The sequence below is a fragment of the Heterodontus francisci genome, chromosome 11 (assembly GCF_036365525.1).
Source record: "Heterodontus francisci isolate sHetFra1 chromosome 11, sHetFra1.hap1, whole genome shotgun sequence".
In the NCBI taxonomy this organism is placed as follows: Eukaryota; Metazoa; Chordata; class Chondrichthyes; order Heterodontiformes; family Heterodontidae; genus Heterodontus; species Heterodontus francisci.
The window spans coordinates 80986837-81006283 of record NC_090381.1 but is presented as its reverse complement, the minus strand read 5'-3'; the positions used below and the strand labels follow the sequence as shown (position 1 = coordinate 81006283).

Genomic DNA, 19447 nt, shown 5'->3' with positions numbered 1-19447 from the left:
ACCCCTTCCAGTTGACAAAGGCATCTGTTCTTTTTTTAATTTTTATTCTTTCACCGGATGTGAGCGTCGCTGGCTAGGCCAGCATTTATTGCCCATCCCTAATTGCCCTTGACACGGTGATGATGAGCTGCCTTCTTGAACCGCTGCAGTCCATGTGGGGTAGGCACACCCACAGTGCTATTAGGAAGGGAGTTCCAGGATTGTGACCCAGTGACAGTGAAGGAACGGCTATATAGTTTCAAGTCAGGATGATGTGTGGCTTGGAGGGAAACTTGCAGGTGTTGGTGTTCCCATGCATCTGCTGCCCTTGTCCTTCTAGGTGGTGGAGGTCGTGGGTTTGGAAGGTGCTGTGCTTGAAGCCTTGGTGAGTTGCAGCAGTGCATCTTGTAGATGGTACAGACTGCTGCCACTGTGCGTTGGTGGTGAAGGGAGTGAATGTTGAAGGTGGCAGATGGGGTGCCGATCAAGCAGGCAACGTTATCCTGGACAATGTTTAGCTTCTTGAGTGTTGTTGAAGCTGCACTCATCCAGGCAAGTGGAAAATATTCCATCACCTCCTGACTTGTGCCTTGCAGATAGTGGACAGACCTTGGGGAGTTAGGAGATGAGTTACTCGCCTCAGAATTCATAACCTCTGACCTGCTCTTGTAGCCACAGCATTTATGGGGCTAGTCCAGTTCAGTTTCTGGTCAATGGTAACCCCTCCCCCCCCAAAAGGATGTTGATAGTAGGGGATTCAACAATGGCAATGCCATTGAACGTCAAGGAGAGATGGTTAGATTCTCTCTTAGAATCAGAGTTACACAGCACAGAAACAGGCCCTTCAGCCCATCGTGTCTGTGCCGGCCATCCAGCACCCAACTATTCTCATCCCATATTCCTGCACGTAGCCTATAGATGGTCTATCTTCTTGGAGATGGTCATTGCCTGGCACTTATGTGGCACAAATGTAACTTGCCACTTATCAGCCCAAGCCTGACTGTTGTCTGAGGGAGCCTTGATGGCTATATGAATGCAGTCATTGACTCCCTGCACCTGGGAAATCCAGCCATGGCCCCGAAGCCGACTGCCCTCTCGTTCTGACTGGCCTGATTGATTGTGAACTTGATATATTGGCCAGCCTGATAGTACATGGCATCCATGACCTCCTTTTTGCAGCGATGGGCCACTGACTGAAAGATGCCACATTGATTCCAGACAATCCCTGGAACAAACCACATGCGAAAATGTTGAGTGCCAACATCACCTTTATTGCTACAGGCTTTGGGTGTCCGCCATTTCCTAATGGCATCAACTCCTGCTCCAGCATACTGCACAGCTTCTCCACCACCTCCCTGGAGCGACACAGTCTTTGTAGACATAGGTACTTGGACATCTCCATGAAGCTGAGCCTCTGACAGTACACCCTTTTAGCTGGGTATCACCTTCTGTGACCATGACGCTGCCCTCTTGCCCCCCATGCACTCTCATTGCCCAGGCCCAATGGCTTCCTTAACCCACTGGAGCTTCCCTGGCTGCTACACAGCCACTCCATGTGGCGGCACCCCATCTCTTTGCCACTCTCCTCTCTGGAGGAGACAAACTCTGAAAGTGTAGACGCCATAGGAAAATTAAGTCTCCACTGCGAAGAGCCTCTGAAGAATCTTGTTCTGCCTCCAGTGGCTGCTGTGGACCTAGAAACACTCTTCCACTGGCAGAACTTCACTTTGGCCCTACCCTCTGAAGTGCTTCTTCAAGACACAGCCAGAAGACAGCTTCAATATATGCTTACCAGTTCCCTTCACCACTCAACTGCTGCTCAGGTCTCTCTGAGCCTCTGTGCATCCTGTGTGCCATTCGGAAAATTGGAAAAGGTAGAAAAATACCTGCAATTTGACTGATTAACAACCTTAATTACCCCCCTCCCCCACCACGCTGCCCAACTGTCTGCCACTGATCTGTCTCGCTGCCCTCATCTCATAAAATTGGTCGCTGGCGGGACAATGTTGGTGAGCTGGCCTGATGTGGGCCCAAGCCATTTTACTGGCCCCCACCCGCTCATGCACCCCCCACCCCACCATACCTCAGCTCCTCCCCGCCATCACAGGGCTGGTAAAATTCTGCCCATAAATATGCCACTAACTTTTGAACTGCCTGGAATGCATCATAATTCCAGATGGAAATAAGGAAAATGCTTATTAATTGCATTATAGCTTCAATTTCCAGCTTGATTTTGCACGGGAGGGTGTCGTCACTCACACCTAAATGATGTCACCCTCGCCTAATCAGCATATTAGTACTGTATGGAAATTGAAGATAAAAACCATCTGTTAGAAGCCAGACACACTGGAGCTTGTGCCATCTTGATCCTTATCTTTAAAGTTATATACAACAATGTGCTTCCAAAAATCCATGTTATGGTTTGGGCTCCGGTAACATCAATAGGGACTTCTGACCATCACTGAATTACACTGCTGATTCAACTAGGATTTGAAGGATTAACTCATCTAAATATTGAATAGTGGGGAAGGAACTTAAATCCCTGTATCACAGGAGTAAATCAACTGGGGGTGGGGGGAGATTTGTTGCTGTGCAATTTAAAAAGTACAACAACTTAAGGTGTCAGCAGATTTCTGGAAGCACAGCAGGTAAGTGATGCATGTTGGCTCCTCCAGCTTTCATCAGAATGTTCAAGTGCTGTGAATTCTTACCAAACAGTGCAGCTAAGCAGTGGCAGCAGCTGGCAAGAAGTACTCAGATAAATAGTGGCAGTTTGGGCGGCACAGTGGCGCAGTGGTTAACACCGCAGCCTCACAGCTCCAGGGACCCGGGTTCAATTCTGGGTACTGCCTGTACGGAGTTTGCAAGTTCTCTCTGTGACTGCGTGGGTTTTCGCCGGGTGCTCCGGTTTCCTCCCACAGCCAAAGACTTGCAGGTGATAGGTAAATTGGGCGTTGTAAATTGCCCCTAGTGTAGGTAGGTGGTAGGGAATATGGGATTACTGTCGGGTTAGTATAAATGGGTGGTTGTTGGTCGGCACAGACTCGGTGGGCCGAAGGGCCTGTTTCAGTGCTGTATCTCTTAAAAAAAAAGATGAATCTACAATTTCTCAAGCAGTGACCACAAATCCTCCTGGACAAAATCCACCAGAGGAGAGACCTCCTGGTGAAATCATAAAGAAGGAGGCCCCCTAAGTCAGTTCTAATGAAAGATCATCAACCTGAAACCTCTCCACAGATGCTGCCTGACCTACTGAGTACTTCTAGTATTTTATGTTTTTATTTCAGATTTACAGCCACTGCAGTATTTTGCTTTTGTGTCACCTAAATCTGTCACCAGAGCAATGTTGAGGGATGTTTCAGAAGCTCTGAGAACGACCTATCTGACCTCCTGGACAAGAGAACAGTGTTCCTCTTTGTTCAACTCCTCCTCCCTTTCCTTTAGCCAGTTATTTGATGATAAGTTACAGTGGGGAGTAAAGATCTATCTGATGCTCTCTGGCTCATACCTCTTGCAGGATTTATCAATCACATTGTTCAGACCAGCTGCATGCCCATTTAACCCTTCACTAAATGGGGGTTGGATGCTGTATCACTCTGTTACCTCCGCTATGCCTGCCACTTTTCCCTTCCAGCTCTGGCCAAAAGTCCCGAAATGATTTTAAAGTTTGTTGCAAGCTAAAACAAATACCTTGTAAGTGTGCATGTCCCTTAACCTTGAACCTGCTGGCCATATTTTCTATTTTTCACACTGGACCTACTCCCTGCAAAATAGTGAGGTTGCAAGTTGCATTGGCAGCTATGAATAATTATTTAAATAAACAGATATTTCAGACCAGTCAGTTCACTGCTCCTGTGATGGAGTATCAGTATAATAGGCTTAATTAAGTAGAATTTGGAAATAGTTAATGTATTATGCCTTTTAGAAGTAAAGATTGAATAAATGGTCAGTTTTCAGATCTCACTGAAATTCCCCTTTAAGAAGTTAGAGTTAAATATTTCAAGGTACTTATTAAAATAGAATTTCTGTTGCCAGGGAAATGGAAGATAAACACACACATTGAAATATCCTGTGTGACCTCAGTAAGAGGTAGCAATAAAATTAATTAGTTTATGGGGTTGTTGATCCAGACAAATTGGTTCCGGAGGTTGCTTTAAGGTACCATAAAAAAGGCAATTATAGAAAATGGATTTACAGGAACAAGAGGTTACATAAACCTAATTATAAACATTTTGACCGATAAAAGCACACAACTTCAAATTCCAGTAAAACATTAAGTGGAGATGGTAATTAAAAATATGGATTTTAAAAGGAACACGGGAAGGTCACATAAATGCTGGAAATCAGATGACACATTAAAAATAATATAAAAATGAGAGGTTTTGAACACAAAATGTAGGGGTGTTGTATCCTCAAACAACACTTCTCATCCCATGCCTTGCTTGGGGGATTTAAGGTAAAAGTTTACTTTAAATTTTGATGGATATTCTGGATATTCTAAGATAATTTTGCTGTAACATTAGCAAGGTTAAACTTTTGGATTCCATGTTAGAAATAAGAATGTGTGTTACATTGCTCAGTAATGTTTGATACTGTGATATACTTATCCACTTAAGTTTATTACATGTTAAATTCTTTAATAAATCTATAAAAGTTAACAAATCGTCTCATGTAGTATTCTGTATACAACTACTAGAACCCCCACTCTGTGTCTCTTTAAGTGGAGAGATATGTATTGAAGAGAATTTCCCAGACCCTTATAATATCTGCGTTATTTATGACTTAGCCATAAATATTAAAATAGGCTATCCGAAAGATGGTAATATTCTCTGTTGGTTTTCTTTCTTTGAAGGAAAGCTAGTACAATTCTTTGGACCCAAATAAGTGTCTGAGAATTTCTGTTTTGAACTTGATTAAAGGATATTTATAGGGATGTACTCCTGATTTGGTTTAGTCCCTATAAGGGTTAAAGTCGTAAATCACTTCACTCCATTGGTAAATTTGCTGCAGCCAAGTAAACCCAAAGCTCAAATTACTCCAGTAGAGGAAATTTAGCTCTCTTGTATGTGGAAAGCAACTAACTGAGGTTAAATAATTCAAGTTGTTAGATTATAGATTTGTGGAGTTTTACTCAATTATCTATTGGTATAGGTGAGACGGAATTCAGAGAAAGTATACATAAATGATTTTTACATTGTCACTTAAACGGTCAAGTAAAGTTCATGATAGAGCAAGTTATACATGGTTTGTGGGAGGAATGGGGTTTGATGACCCTAAAGGCCTTATCTCATTCTATGCTTTCTTGGACTAGTTTTTTCACTTTGACCTAATTTTACCCAAAGCAGCTTTAACTAAAAGATAATCTTGAAAGCACTAATGAACTGTTTAGCTTTAATACAAGATTTCCTATGCCTCCAAAAATAGATTAATGAACATTAATTAGTAATTAGTACATTACCACAGCAGGTGTTTGGGAAAGGCAGGGGTGGTAGATATAGCCAGGTGGGAGATTTCAGTAAGGGGCAAGGTGTTCAGTGATAGCTGGGGAGTAAGTGAGTCCAGGAGCTGTTTAAGGTACCAATATCAGTAGGCACATTGTTTAAGGTACCAATATCAGTAGGCACATTGGTGAAGGTCATCCAGTGGAAAACAGAGAGTCAAGGAGGTATGGAAAGTCAGCAGAATTTGAACCTGGGGTCCAGCAGATATGAGTACAGCCATCAGTAATACACAGTGGCAGATCTGGTGCACCAGTACAGCAGCAAGGAGAAGTGGGAATGAAATTCAAGCATCGAGCACAGTGATGTTCAGGGAGCCAGGGATAGTGAAAGGTAAATCCACATGAGCAGTGCAAAGAAGGTAGCTGGTCAGGAAAGAACAGAATCCAGAGCATGATGGGAACCACATCTAGCTCAACTTTAAGTGATAAGATTCCTAGCAGAGAAGCAGAAAACTAAGGACAGAGTAATATCCGGGAGCTTTATAAAGGCAGTCCAGCAGAGAATACAGTTTCTGTAGAAAGTGGCGGTGACCATGAAGCCCAGATACTAATGGAGAAACAGCCTTTGGCCCAGGAAAAAGTGTATTTCTGTCCAGAACACAACACAGCAGCACAGTAAGACTTAGAAGTTTGCAGTGCACTGAAGTACTGTAGCTCTCACTCCACGCTCAGATGTAATAATTTTCCTACTCCCATTAATACTATGGTAATGATTTATGGCTTAAAAGTGGACTAGGGTAATTTCAAAGCGAAAGAATATTATAATCTCTCTTTCAGTTTCTAATATTTATAGGTCAGCAAGCCAAAACCAATTATTAATGGTAATAAACATGCTGTTTGTTTTTTCAAAAAATAGATATGTGGGGCACACCTATCTCCATGCATTTAAACAGTGCTTGAGGGCTGCACAATCAAGAAATTTTAAATGTTAAAAGCTGGCCAATGGTTACTGCTCAGATGAAATTTCTATTTTCTCTTTACTACTGGTAGTGACCACATTTATAGCCAAAACTCAATTTTTTCTACTGATGGGGAAATCCAGGTCAAATTCTGCTATGATAAGCTGCACCACAGTGGTATACCCTTTCTCAATGAAACAATGGGATAAACAAACTCTTCAAATATAAATGACCACATTTTCCAGAACTTTGAATTACACATTTTCCCTACCTCAATGATGCTCAGAAGCTCTTCTACATACACCCGTTCTGTTTCAATCAGTTCATTCATGATGTGCCTGAGAGGTAGATGAATGCCATTAAATTTTGTTTTATAATTTGTACATCACTAACAAACTAGAACTATGTATGAAGTCAATTGATTGAAATTTGACTCCTTGTTCTTTTCATAACAGTAATTCAATTATCAATGAGACGCAATTGAAATTTTTTAGATCATAATCCAACACCATCGTATAAATTCAAATGATCAAACTCATCCCAAGGTAGAATTTAGGCAATGTATATCATATTAATGTAAATTCACAAAAATCTATGGATCAGATTGATTGGTAAATGGATATTAAATATTTTTAAAAGACCAGAATCTAGTTAACAGTAGTAACTGCCACTTTCTAGGAACTTATTTCAAATTCAAACCTAGTATTGGACTTTTAGGCTTTATTCAGATAATTCTCTTGAATTTCGATGCCACTTCCGATGAGTCTGTTCATTGTGAACCAAAATGTAGCTTTTTCCAACCAGGAAATGAACAGGGATTGACATGAGTCCTCTTATGTTCTTTGGGTAGTGCAAGAATAAACACTCTATCAGACCATGTGACTTGGATGATAAAATATGAATGAGAGTTTATTAAAAGTAAAATTAAACAGTAGCATAAAGTCAATACAATAAATCCAATTTGCTTACAGAATTCTTAATTTATACCTCATAGAGAAAACAAAAATCTGATACATTGCTAACTCTTTTAGTAATACTGGACCTGGGCCAGTGTATGGAACATAAAACCTATACGTAAGCTTTTTGTCTGTCACATAGTCTTTAGGTAGTTGCTTCTATCTTGAAGAACCCAGAAGAACTAATGAACTAGAGAAAGTTGGCCTAGTTTTTTTTTCCCTTCAGAGTCAGGCGTTTCCAACTACCAAGCTGTCCTTCAAATGGAAATCAAGGCAAAGGGCCCTTTCTCTCAGAAACATGTCTCCAGTCAACAAGATATCAATCAGATTCAATAGACTGCTAACTCTACAGATAGTTATCAGGGATTGCTTCAGGTGAAGGAAAACTAATGACTTTACAATTTGAAAAGTTTTACAAACCAAGTGCAGTCATGGTAGCCATGTATGACTGTATCATCTGTGGACCTGGTTTGTCTAAAATGCATTCTAAACACACCCAAAGAATGTAGATTCTATCTCATATACAGACACCAAGCCTACAATAACTGAAAATTAAAAGAGACCAAGTACATCTCATAGATAGATACTAATATATAAGCTTTCTTATAAATTGAATTGTGCCAAAATTACTATTCCTCAACATAAGCATCCTTATTTGCAATAAACTAATGACCATTTTGTATAAATATGTGTTATATCTGTTGATGACAGTGGCTAGGAGGGTAGGGGAAGAGGAGGAGGGGGATATGGGGATGGAGACGAGAGGGAGAAAATGAATAAGTGGGAAGGTGGATGGGGAAAATAGAAAGAGAAAGGGGATGGGGAATGGAGGCAGGGAAGAAAAGCAAAAGGGACCCAATCGAAGCAACAAAGGCAAGGAAATTACCTAGACAGATAACATGAAGAGGGCCCAAGTTCATGCAAGGCTAGCACTACTTTAAACTAGCCTGCACCACTCAAAGCCAGACTGCACATCTTGAGGGAAGGTACATTTTGGCTACACCAAAGGTTAACATTGGTTGGCAACACCTCAAGATTTTTAGGAATTCCTCAAAATAGCGCAACAGGCAAGAGAGCATGTCCCCAGGTTTTTAGACGCCATGCTGGAGTCACTAGTGTAGGAGGTGGACTGGAGAAGAGAGGCTCTATTCCCTCAGGTGGCCAAGAAGCCCTCCAGATTTAAAAGAAAGTGGCTGAAAAGATACATTGATTGTAATCTTCCAAAATTTTCTCGATTCTGGAAATGTTTGAATGAATTAGAAAACTGCAAATGTAATGCCCCTATTTGAGAAAGAGGGGAGACAGAAAGCAAGAAACCATAGACCAGTTATCCTAACATCTGCCATTGAGAAAATACTGGAATCCATTATTAAAGAAGTAGTAACAGGATATTTAGAAAATCATCTTACAAGCAATCAGAGTCAATATGGTTTTATGAAAGGAAACTGTGTTTGACAAATTTATTGGAATTCTTTGAGGATGTAACAAGCAGGGTGGATAAAGGGGAACAAGTAGATGTAGTGTATTTGGATTTCCAAAAGGCATTCGATAAGGTGCCACATAAAAGGTTACTGCACAAGATAAGAGCTCATGGTGTTGGGGGTAATATATTAGCATGGGGAGATAGAAGATTGGCTAACTAACAGGAAACAGAGAGTCGGGATAAATGGGTCATTTTCATGTTGGCAAACTGTAACAAGTGGGGTGCCACTGGGATCAGTGCTGGGGCTTCACCTATTTACAATCTATATTAATGATTTGTATGAAGGGACGGAGAGTATTGTAGCCAAATTTTCTGACAATACATAGATAGGTGGGAAAGCAAGTTGTGAGGAGGATACAAAGTGTTTGCAAAGGGATAGAGATAGGTTAAGTGAGTGGGCAAAAATTTGGCAGATGGAGTATGAAAGTGTGAGTTTATCCACTTTGGTCAGAAGAATAGAAAAGCAGAATATTATTCAAATGAGGATAGACTGGATAATGCTGTGGTACAGAGAAATCTGGGTGTCCTTGTACTTGAATCACAAAGCATTAGCATACAGGTACAGCAAGTAATTAGGAAGGCAAATGGAATGTTGGCCTCTATTGCAAGGGGGAAGGAGTATAAAAGTAGGAAAATCTTGCTACAATTGTATAGGGTGTTACCGAGACCACAGCTAGAGAACTGCATACAGTTTTGGTCTCCTTATTTAAGACGGGATGTACTTGCATTGGAGGCAGTTCAGAGAAGGCTCACTAGGTTAATTCCTGGGATGAAGGTGTTGTCTTATGAGGAAAGGTTGAGAAGGTTGGGACTATACATTGGAGTTTAGAAGAATGAGAGGTGATCTTATTGAAACATATAAGATTCTGAGGGGGCTTAACAGGGTAGATGCTGAGAGGATGTTTCCCCTCATGGGGTAAGATAGAATTAGGGGACACAGTTTCGGAATAATGGATCTCACATTTAAGACGGAGATGAGGAAGAATGTCTTCTCTCAGAGGGTCGTTAATCATTGGAATTCTCCACCCCAGAGAGTAGTGGAGGATGGATCATTGCATATATTCAAGGCTGAGCTACACAGATTTTTGACCTACAACGGGGTCACAGGTGACGGAGGGTAAGCGGGAAAGTGGAGTTGAGACCACGATCAGGTCAGCCATGATCTTATTAAATGGCAGAGCAGGATTGAGGGGCCGAATGGCCTACTCCTGCTCCTATTTCCTATGTTTTTATGTTCAGACAAGTGTTCAGAAGGCAGTGGGAGCAGTTGCCGTGGTGGTCACTGCCAACAGTCTGGTGCCGAGCAACTGCATGCAGTGTTGTAAGAAATTTTATGACCTCACACGAGTGGTCAAGGTCAGCGAATACATCTTTACATGCCAAATCCTACAAATCGCACCATGAGCCTCACCCACTTCTCCATTCACCACCACACTCCCTTCACTCACCTACCAAAAATCCAAATCAACCATGACTCAAACCTCACAATCATATACTTCGTCTCATTCTTACACACATACCACTGCTGGAAACCACACACTCAGATCTCACATACTGCTAGCTATTCAGCTGTGGTGGACACATCACCCATACACATTACAACACATTCACTTACTGACTTCGCTATCTTTTGCAGGACAAGATGGCCCTCAATAAATGACAGCAGCAGCAAACTGGCAGGCAGGCACAGCTGCCTCTATTGATCCCCATGGAGGAGACGGTGCTGAGGATAATTGCAGCAGCCATCACTGAGGCAATGGACAGTGGCGTCGCTGAAACCATCAAAGATAACGATATGTTCCTGCCTAATGCACCTTTTCAAATCCCACTTTACCCTCATCCTACAATCTGTTGTGATATACAAGCTACAGATGGTGTAACCATGCACCTCTTACGTCCACCCCCTCCCCCTGCCCACCACCTCCCTCACCCCAAACCTTCATTTGTGCATTTATGCTTTCAAAACCTGTTGCCTGGCCAGCCAGGGTTGCCTGAGGCTGAAGGCCTAGAAGGAGACTAGACTGAGGAGGAAGACACTTGATCTGACTCTCGTAGCCACCAGCTCTGATACCGGCACTGTGCGTACTTTAGAGGGCAGTATAGATGCAGGATCTGCACGTAGCGATTCACCGGGTGTGGGTGATCTACAGCAAGGTCGGCGGAAAGTATAGCCAGTTTGCAGGAGGGTGAGGTCGCTGCACAAGACTCAGATGAGAGCCCTTCAATGGGGTGGCGTAAAGCAAAATTCTGATGGGTATGCAGTGCATTGGCAGCCCTGCCAGACAGCCTGTTGTCACTGTCAAGGAGAATGGAGGAATCCTTGGCACAGGGCTTCACACAGTATTCAGAGTCCATCCTTTCCAGTTTGGAAGTGGTGGCCAAACCCTTGAGACTTTTTGTGGACCTATTCATGATGCAGCATCTAATGACTGATGTCTCAGCTTCCATTGCAGGACAAGCAGAAGCCATCTGAGTGCTGCAGAGGAAGCTCAGGTTAAAGTCATGAGATCTTTGCTTGTTGCCATGCAAGTCCAGTTTGGTGCTGCGCAGAGTCAGACTGCTGCATCATGGCAGGCTCTCACAGCAGTCCAGCAATCTGTGCGCCAGCATATTACTAAGATTGCTGAGGCGCCATCCCGGGGGAGTGGAACTACTCAGGGGGTTGTGAATCTTTGGAATTCTCTATGCCAGAGGGCTGTGGAAGCTCAGTCATTGAGTATGTTTAAAGCAGAGATTGATAGATTTCTAAATACCAATGACAGAAGGGGATATGAGGATAACATGGGAAAAAGGCATTGAAATGGATGATCAGCCATGATCGTATTGAATGGCGAGGCAGGCTCGATGGCCTGACTGGCCTACTCCTGCTCCTATGTTCCTATGTTCTGTGGTGCACAAACCTGTTCTCCCTGTTTCAGAATGTCAGCATTCGTGCTCCCACCACTGACCCTCCCCCAGTGCCCCTATTGTTTCTCATCAGACACCCAGACCAGACTGCAGCCACCCATGCTGAGGCGGTGCAGTCTGAAGCCAGTCTTTCTAAAGTCAGAGCTGCATAAGGGCATCCTCCCAGGTCATCTGCAGTCTCCCCCATTGAAAGACAGCAGCCTTCCAGCAGCCATACTGCAGCCACTGGGGTAGCAGTGTGAAGGAGCACTGGGCCAGGCAAAGGTAACTGCAAGACTGGCACGAAAGAAATGCACAAGGGTGATTAGTTGAATATTGTATGGAGTATTGGATGTGTTGTTGGATAAAATTGGTATGGAGTGATTATTTTGAATACTCCCTCTAGGTTGCATGGCTGCAGTTAATGTTTGCAGGGGCACCTGTGCTGCTGGCATCCCCCAGCCATGACCTGGCAGCAAAAACCCATTCACACAGGACCAGAACCTTTATGTGCATATGAAAATTATCAACATGCACATCATAACTTAGCACACAGAATTTGAATGGCAAATTTACCACAATTTTTCAAAACCTTGTAGTATGAAGATCCTGCCTCTTTGTCTTTAAAAATAAGCATCTTCTGGATATCAGATTGTCCTGGGCCCAACCATCTTCAGCTGCTTCATCAATGACCTTCCTTCAATCATAAGGTCAGAAGTGGGGATGTTCGCTGATGATTGCACAATGTTCAGCACCATTTGCGACTCCTCAGATACTGAAGCAGTCCGTGTAGAAATGCAGTAAGACCTGGACAATATCCAGGCTGGGGCTGATAAGTGGCAAGTAACATTTGCACCACACAAGTGCCAGGCAATGACCATCTCCAACAATAAAGAATCTAACCATCTCCCCTTGACATTCAATGGCATTACCATCGCTGAATCCCCCACTATCAACATCCTAGGGGCTACCATTGACCAGAAACTGAACTGGAGTAGCCATATAAATACTGTGGCTACAAGAGCAGGTCAGAGGCTAGGAATCCTGTGGCGAGTAACTCACCTCCTGACTCCCCAAAGCCTGTCCACCATCTGCAAGGCACAAGTCAGGAGTGTGATGGAATATTCTCCACTTGCCTGGATGGGTGCAGCTCCAACAACACTCAAGCAGCTCAAAGCCATCCAGGACAAAGCAGCCCGCTTGATTGGCACTCCATCCACAAACATTCACTCCCTCCACCACCGATGCACAGTGGCAGCAGTGTGTACCATCTACAAGATGCACTGCAGTAATGCACCAAGGCTCCTTAGACAGCACCTTCCAAACCCACGACCTCTACCATCACGAAGGACAAGAGCAGCAGATGCATGGGAACACCACCATCTGCAAGTTCCCATCCAAGTCACACACCATCCTGACTTGGAACTATATCGCCGTTCCTTCACTGTCGCTGGCTCAAAATCCTGGAAGTCCCTTCCTAACAGCATTGTGGGTGTACCTACTCACAAGGACTGCAGCGGTTCAAGAAGGCAGCTCACACCAGCTTCTCAAGGGCAATTAGGGATGAGCAATAAATGCTGGCACAACCAGTGATACCCACATCCCATGAATGAATTTTTTAAAAAAATCTTGCAGGCCTCAACAGTGCTGCTGCCTTAAATGCCTATGTAACTTTGGAACTTCCTCTCAGCAGCTTCACTGCATCACAGTACCTCCAAATGTGCTTGACAATTACCTTTGTCATGACAATAAGGACTAGAGGAGAGCCCAGCACTTATTGTTTTCCCTATAACATCCTTCTCCTCAAGAAACCAGTTTCCTTTCCAAAGTCCTTGAACATGTTGTCACCTCCCATATCTGTGCCCATCTTTTTGGATGCCATGTTTGAATCCCTCCAATCAGGTATCCACCCCTGCCACAGTACTGAAACAACTTTAACTAAAGCCACAAATGACATCTTATGTGACTGTGACTTTGATCCTGGTGCATTGCTCTTCTTCATCACGATCTGCAGATTTTGATATGGCCTACCACACTATTCTCCTCCAACACCTCTTCTCCATTGTCTGAATCAGTGTGACTGCCCTTGGTGGATTCCTCCACTGTCTCTGTGTCATTCTAGATGAGCCACAATTTCCTCCAGTTAAACATTGGGAAGACTGAAGCCATCACCTTTAGCTCCTATCACAAACCCTCATGACCAATTCCATCCTTCTTCCCGGCCACTGACTCAGGTGGAACCAAACAGTTGGCAGCCGAGTCATTCTATTAAATCTTCAGCTATGTCTCTGATCCCATATCTTCTCAACGCAAAAATTGCCTCCTTCCATGCATTTCCCATCTCCAGACTATTGCAACTCTCTCCTGGTCAGCCTCTCATCCTCCACCCTGCATAAACTTCAGCTCATCCAAAACACTGGTGCCTATATTATAACCCCTACCATCCCACTCACCCATCACATCTGTGCTCACTGACATACATTGGCTCCCGGTCCTCCAAAACCTCCAATTTAAAATTCTTATCCTCAAAATCAAATCCCTTCATCGCCTCACCATTCGAATCTCTGAAACCTCCTCCAGTCCTACAATCCCATGTGTCCTTTTGTTCTCCAACTCTAGACTCCTGTGTATTGCCACACCCTTAGCCCCACAAGTGACGGCCATGGCATCAGCCGTCTAGGCTTTAAGATGTGGAAGTACTGCTCTAAACCTCTCCTGAATTTGAATGGGCAACTAAGTTATTCTGTTTCAGAAAAATGCAAGTAAACAAAATGAGGAGGTAAGTATATTTAGGCTAAAGGATCAATGTGCTTGCATAGAAGTGAAGGTAAGAAGAACATAAAAAATAGGAGCAGGAGTATGCCATTTGGCCCCTCAAGCCTGCTCTGCCATTCAATAAGATCATGACTGATCTGATTGTGGCTTCAACTCCACTCTCCTGCCTGCTCCCATCATCCTTGACTTGAAGATCAAAAATCTGTCTAACTCAGCCTTGAATATATTCAATTACCCAATCTCCACTGCTCTTTGGGGTAGAGAATTCCAAAGATTAATTACCCTTGGAGAAGAAATTCATCCTCACTTGCACCTTAAATGGGAGACCCCTTATTTTGAAACTGTGCCTCCTAGTTTTTTTTAAATTTCCAAAATATACTTTATTCATAAAAATCTGTAAAAATTACATTGCCAAACAGTTTCAAACAGCATCAAGTCAAAGAATACAGACAGTGCAAAGGTGATCATTTACCTTCTATACAATCATGAGTTGCCTCACAACCCTTCCATTTCACTGTCATGCCATACACATTTTTACACTTACAGCACACAAAATTTCTCCGATACAGTTCGAGGGGTTTCCCATGGATCCAGCCCCTCAGTTCAGCTTGGTGGGGGGACCTTACACTGTGGTCTTTCCCCATTGAGCCTTTGCTGCGGCTGCCCCAAGCTTTAGTGCGTCCCTCAGCACGTAGTCCTGGACCTTGGAATGCGGCAGTCTGCAACATTCGGTGGTGGACAACTCTTTGCGCTGGAATACCAGCAAGTTTCGGGCAGACCAAAGGGCGTCTTTCACCGAATTGATAGTCGTCCAGCAGCAGCTGATGTTTGTCTCGGTGTGCGTCCCTGGGAACAGCCCGTAGAGCACAGTCTCCTGTGTTACAGAGCTGCTTGGGATGAACCTTGACAAAAACCACTGCATTTCTTTCCACACCTGCTTTGCAAAGGCACATTCCAGGAGGAGGTGGGCGACCGTCTCTTCCCCACCACAGCCAACGCGGGGGCACTGTGCGGAGGGGGCGAGACTTCGGGTGTGCATGAAGGATCTGACGGGGAGGGCCCTTCTCACCACCAGCCAAGCTACGTCTTGGTGCTTGTTTGAAAGTTCTGGTGATGAGGCATTCCGCCAAATGACTTTGACGGTCTGCTCGGGGAACCATCCGACAGGATCCACCGTTTCCTTTTCCCGTAGGGCCTTGAGGACATTCCGTGCAGACCACTGCCTGATGGACCGGTGGTCAAAGGTGTTTTCCCACAGAAACTGCTCCACGAAGGATAGGTGGTACGGCACCGCCCAACTGCATGGAGCGTTCCGCGGCAATGTGCCCAGGCCCATCCTTCGCAACACCGGGGACAGATAGAACCTCAGCACGTAGTGACACTTGGAGTTTGCGTACTGGGGATCTACACACAGCTTGATGCAGCCGCACACGAAGGTGGTCATCAGGATGAGGGCCATGTTGGGTACATTTTTCCCGCCCTTGTCCAGAGATTTGAACATCGTGTCCCTCCGGACCCGGTCCATTTTAGATCCCCAGACGAAGCCGAAAATGGCTCGGGTGACTGCCACGGCGCAGGAGTGGGGTATGGGCCAGACCTGCGCCACGTAGAGCAACAACGTGAGCGCCTCGCACCTGATGACCAGGTTCTTACCCACAATGGAGAGAGATCGCTGCCCCCACATGCCCAACATTTGTCGTACCTTGGCTACTCGCACCTCCCATGTATTGGTGCACGCCCTGGCCCTTCCGAACCATATCCCCAGCACCTTCAGGTAATCTGACCTGACGGTGAAGGGGACAAAGGATCGGTCAGCCCAGTTGCCAAAGAACATGGCCTCGCTCTTGCCGTGGTTAACTTTGGCTCCCAAGGCCAGTTCGAACTGGTCGCAGATGCTCATCAGTCTGCGCACGGACAGCGGATCCGAGCAGAAAACGGCGACGTCATCCATGTACAGGGAGGTTTTGACCTGAGTGCCTCCGCTGCCTGGGATTGTCACCCCTCTTATGCTCGCATCCTTCCTAATAGACTCAGCAAAGGGTTCAATACAGCAAACAAACAAGAATGGGGACAGAGGACAGCCCTGTCTGACTCCAGATTTGATCGGGAAACTTTCAGATTCCCACCCGTTGATTGAGACTGCGCTACTGATGTTTGTGTAGAGCAGTTGGATCCAATTGCAGATTCCCTCCCCAAACCCATTTTGGAAAGCACGTCCATCATGTAGGTGTGCGATATCCTGTCAAAAGCCTTCTCCTGGTCCAGGCTGATGAGGCAGGTGTCCACCCTCCTGTCCCGTACGTAGGCGATCATATCCCTGAGTAGCGCGAGACTATCAGAGATCTTCCTGCCGGGTACAGTACAGGTCTGATCGGGGTGAATCACCAACTCCAGAGCAGACTTGACTCGACTGGCTATGACTTTGGACAGAATCTTGTAATCAACATTAAGCAGTGAGATGGGCCGCCAATTTCTGATTTCTGCCCTCTCCCCCTTCTGCTTGTAAATGAGGGTGATGATGCCTTTTCTCATGGATTCTGACATGCTGCCGGCCAGGAGCATACTCTCGTATACTTCCAGCAGGTCCGGACTGACCCAGTCCCACAGGGCCAAGTACAACTCGACCGGTAAGCCGTCGCTCCCGGGAGTTTTACTCGTCTCGAAAGACTCGACGGCCTTTGTCAGCTGGTCCAGAGTTAGCAGCTTGTCCAGTCTCTCCCTCCTGCTGTCATCTAAGACCTCTGTGATAGATGACAGGAAGGACTGGGATGCTCTGCTGTCTGTGGGCTTCGCGTCATACCGCCCAGCATAAAAGGATTTGCTGATCCTTAGTATGTCGGACTGCGAAGACGTTACCGAGCCATCTTCTTCCTTCGGGCTGCTGATAACAGAGCTCTCTCTGTGTACCTTTTGGAAGAAGTAACGCAAGCACGTCTCATCCTGCTCGATGGAGCGGACTCTGGACCGGAAGATGATCTTGGAGGTCTCCTTGGCAAAGAGCGAGGCCTGCTGGCTCTTCACCTCTTGGAGGTCCTCCTTGACCTCGACCCCCATTGACTGCAACCGGAGTAGATTTTGCATAATTTTCTGGAGTCGGGACATTTCCCTCTGTCTCTCTCTCGCCTTCTGAACACCTTTGTGGATGAAGAACCTCTTGATGTTCTCCTTAATCGCTTCCCACCAGTGAACTGGAGACTCAAAGAGGGGTTTCATGGTCCTCCAACCTTTGTAATCCCTTTTGAGTTCCTCAACGTTCTCTGGGGTCAGCAGTGTCGCATTGAGCTTCCACGTCCCTCTGCCAACCCGCTGGTCGTCCTGGAAGTGACAGTCGGCCAGTAAGAGGCAGTGGTCGGAGAAGAACACCGGCTTGACGTCGGTGGATCTGACCGTGACAGCACGGGACACAAACAGGAAGTCAATCCTGGAACGGGCAGACCCGTCCGATCTTGACCATGTGTATCTGCGCTGCGCTCCGTCTGCAGGTTTGCTGAAGACGTCGTGCAGTTTGACATCTTTAACTGTTTCCATTAGGAATCAGGACGTAGCGTCCAGTTTGCTGTCGTCACTGCCGGATCGTCCAGCCGCATCGATGATGCAGTTGAAGTCACCGCCTAGGATGACCGGCCTGGACGTCGCCAGCAGCAGTGGGAGCTGCTGGAAGACGGTCAGCCGCTCGCTGCGTTGTACTGGGGCGTACACGTTGATCAACCGGAGCAGAGCGTTGTTGTACATCACGTCTGTTACGAGGAGGCGGCCGCCCACCACCTCCTTAACTTCGGAGATGGTGAAGTTACCTCCCCGCAGCAGAATACCCAGGCCGGAGGAACGGCAGTCATTACCCCCCGACCAGATCGATGGCCCGTGGGACCACCATCGCGACCACTGCCTGTAGGTGCTGAGGTGTGGTATTCCACACTCCTGCAGAAACAGTAGGTCAGCTTTGACCTTGGCAAGGTAATCCAAGGTTGAAACACATCGCGTAGTAGATTTAATGCTACGCACATTAATGGAAGCAATTCTTACACCCATTTTTTACTAAAAATTAGTTGTTGCTTCCCATACCATTTGTCCTCGCTAGTCCCAGTCCTTCGGGATGTTCCTGCATACCCATCGTGTGCGCAAGCAGTTTCACGTTGGTTGGGCTCAGAAACCCCTCCTGATTTTTCATGCAGGGTTTGTTCCGCTCGGGTGACATCGGGGGGGTCTTGTAGGCAGAGGGGATTGGGTTGTCCTCAGCTGCTTCCATCTGTTCCTCCTCGAAAACATCACAGCTCCCGGTCTCCCGGAGCTCAGGTGCGCCAGACGTGTCTTTGCTCCCGGTGTCCCAGAGCTGAGATGCGTTGGCCACGTCGTTAGGTGTGGCGCATTGGGGTTGGGGCACGCCGGGCCCATCACAGCTTCCAGTGCCCGGGGGCTGGGATGCTTTATCATCCATCTCTGAGTTCTGCCGCCTCTTTTGAAGGGGCTGTCGTTCCAGCATTTCCCCGTCCAGTGAAGAGGAGTTGTTGCAGTCTGATTCAGAAGAGAGCCTCCTCTTGCCACTGGTTTGGGTGGTGGCTTTGGGATGTTTTTTCTTTGTGGTTTTCCTCTGGACCACTTGCCACTGACCTGTTTGTCCATCTGCTGCCTCCTCCTCCATTGATTCTGTCTGTGGAGGAGGGGTTTCCGGGCACTGGGTAGGTGCTGGGTCGTTGGTTTCAGCTGCCTCCCCTTCCTTCTCAGGTTGAAGTTCCTCACTGCGGAGAAGGTTGCTGGTCTCCCTTCTCCCGGCCTTTCCTTGGACCTTGCCGCCTGAGCATAGCTGAGGCAACGTTTGGGGCAGGTCTTGTAGAGATGGCCTGCCGCACCGCACAAGTTGCAACACTTAGTCTGCTTACAGTCCTTGGTCTGATGGCCCTCCTCCTTGCAGTTCTTGCAAACAGCCGTGCTGCGACATCTTCTCAGCTTTTACTTTGTCAAACCCCCTTCT

The 19447-nt window shown here is 45.8% G+C and overlaps 1 protein-coding gene across 1 annotated transcript in view; it reads right to left on the bottom strand.

Annotated features, from left to right (window-relative positions):
• The window catches only part of mcf2l2 (MCF.2 cell line derived transforming sequence-like 2), a 401635-nt gene that overhangs the window by 142894 nt on the left and 239294 nt on the right, over positions 1 to 19447 (bottom strand). The window contains exon 16 of the mRNA XM_068042330.1: positions 6650 to 6716. Within this exon, the coding sequence (XP_067898431.1) occupies positions 6650 to 6716 (67 nt within the window). The remainder of the gene's footprint in view (positions 1 to 6649; positions 6717 to 19447) is intronic.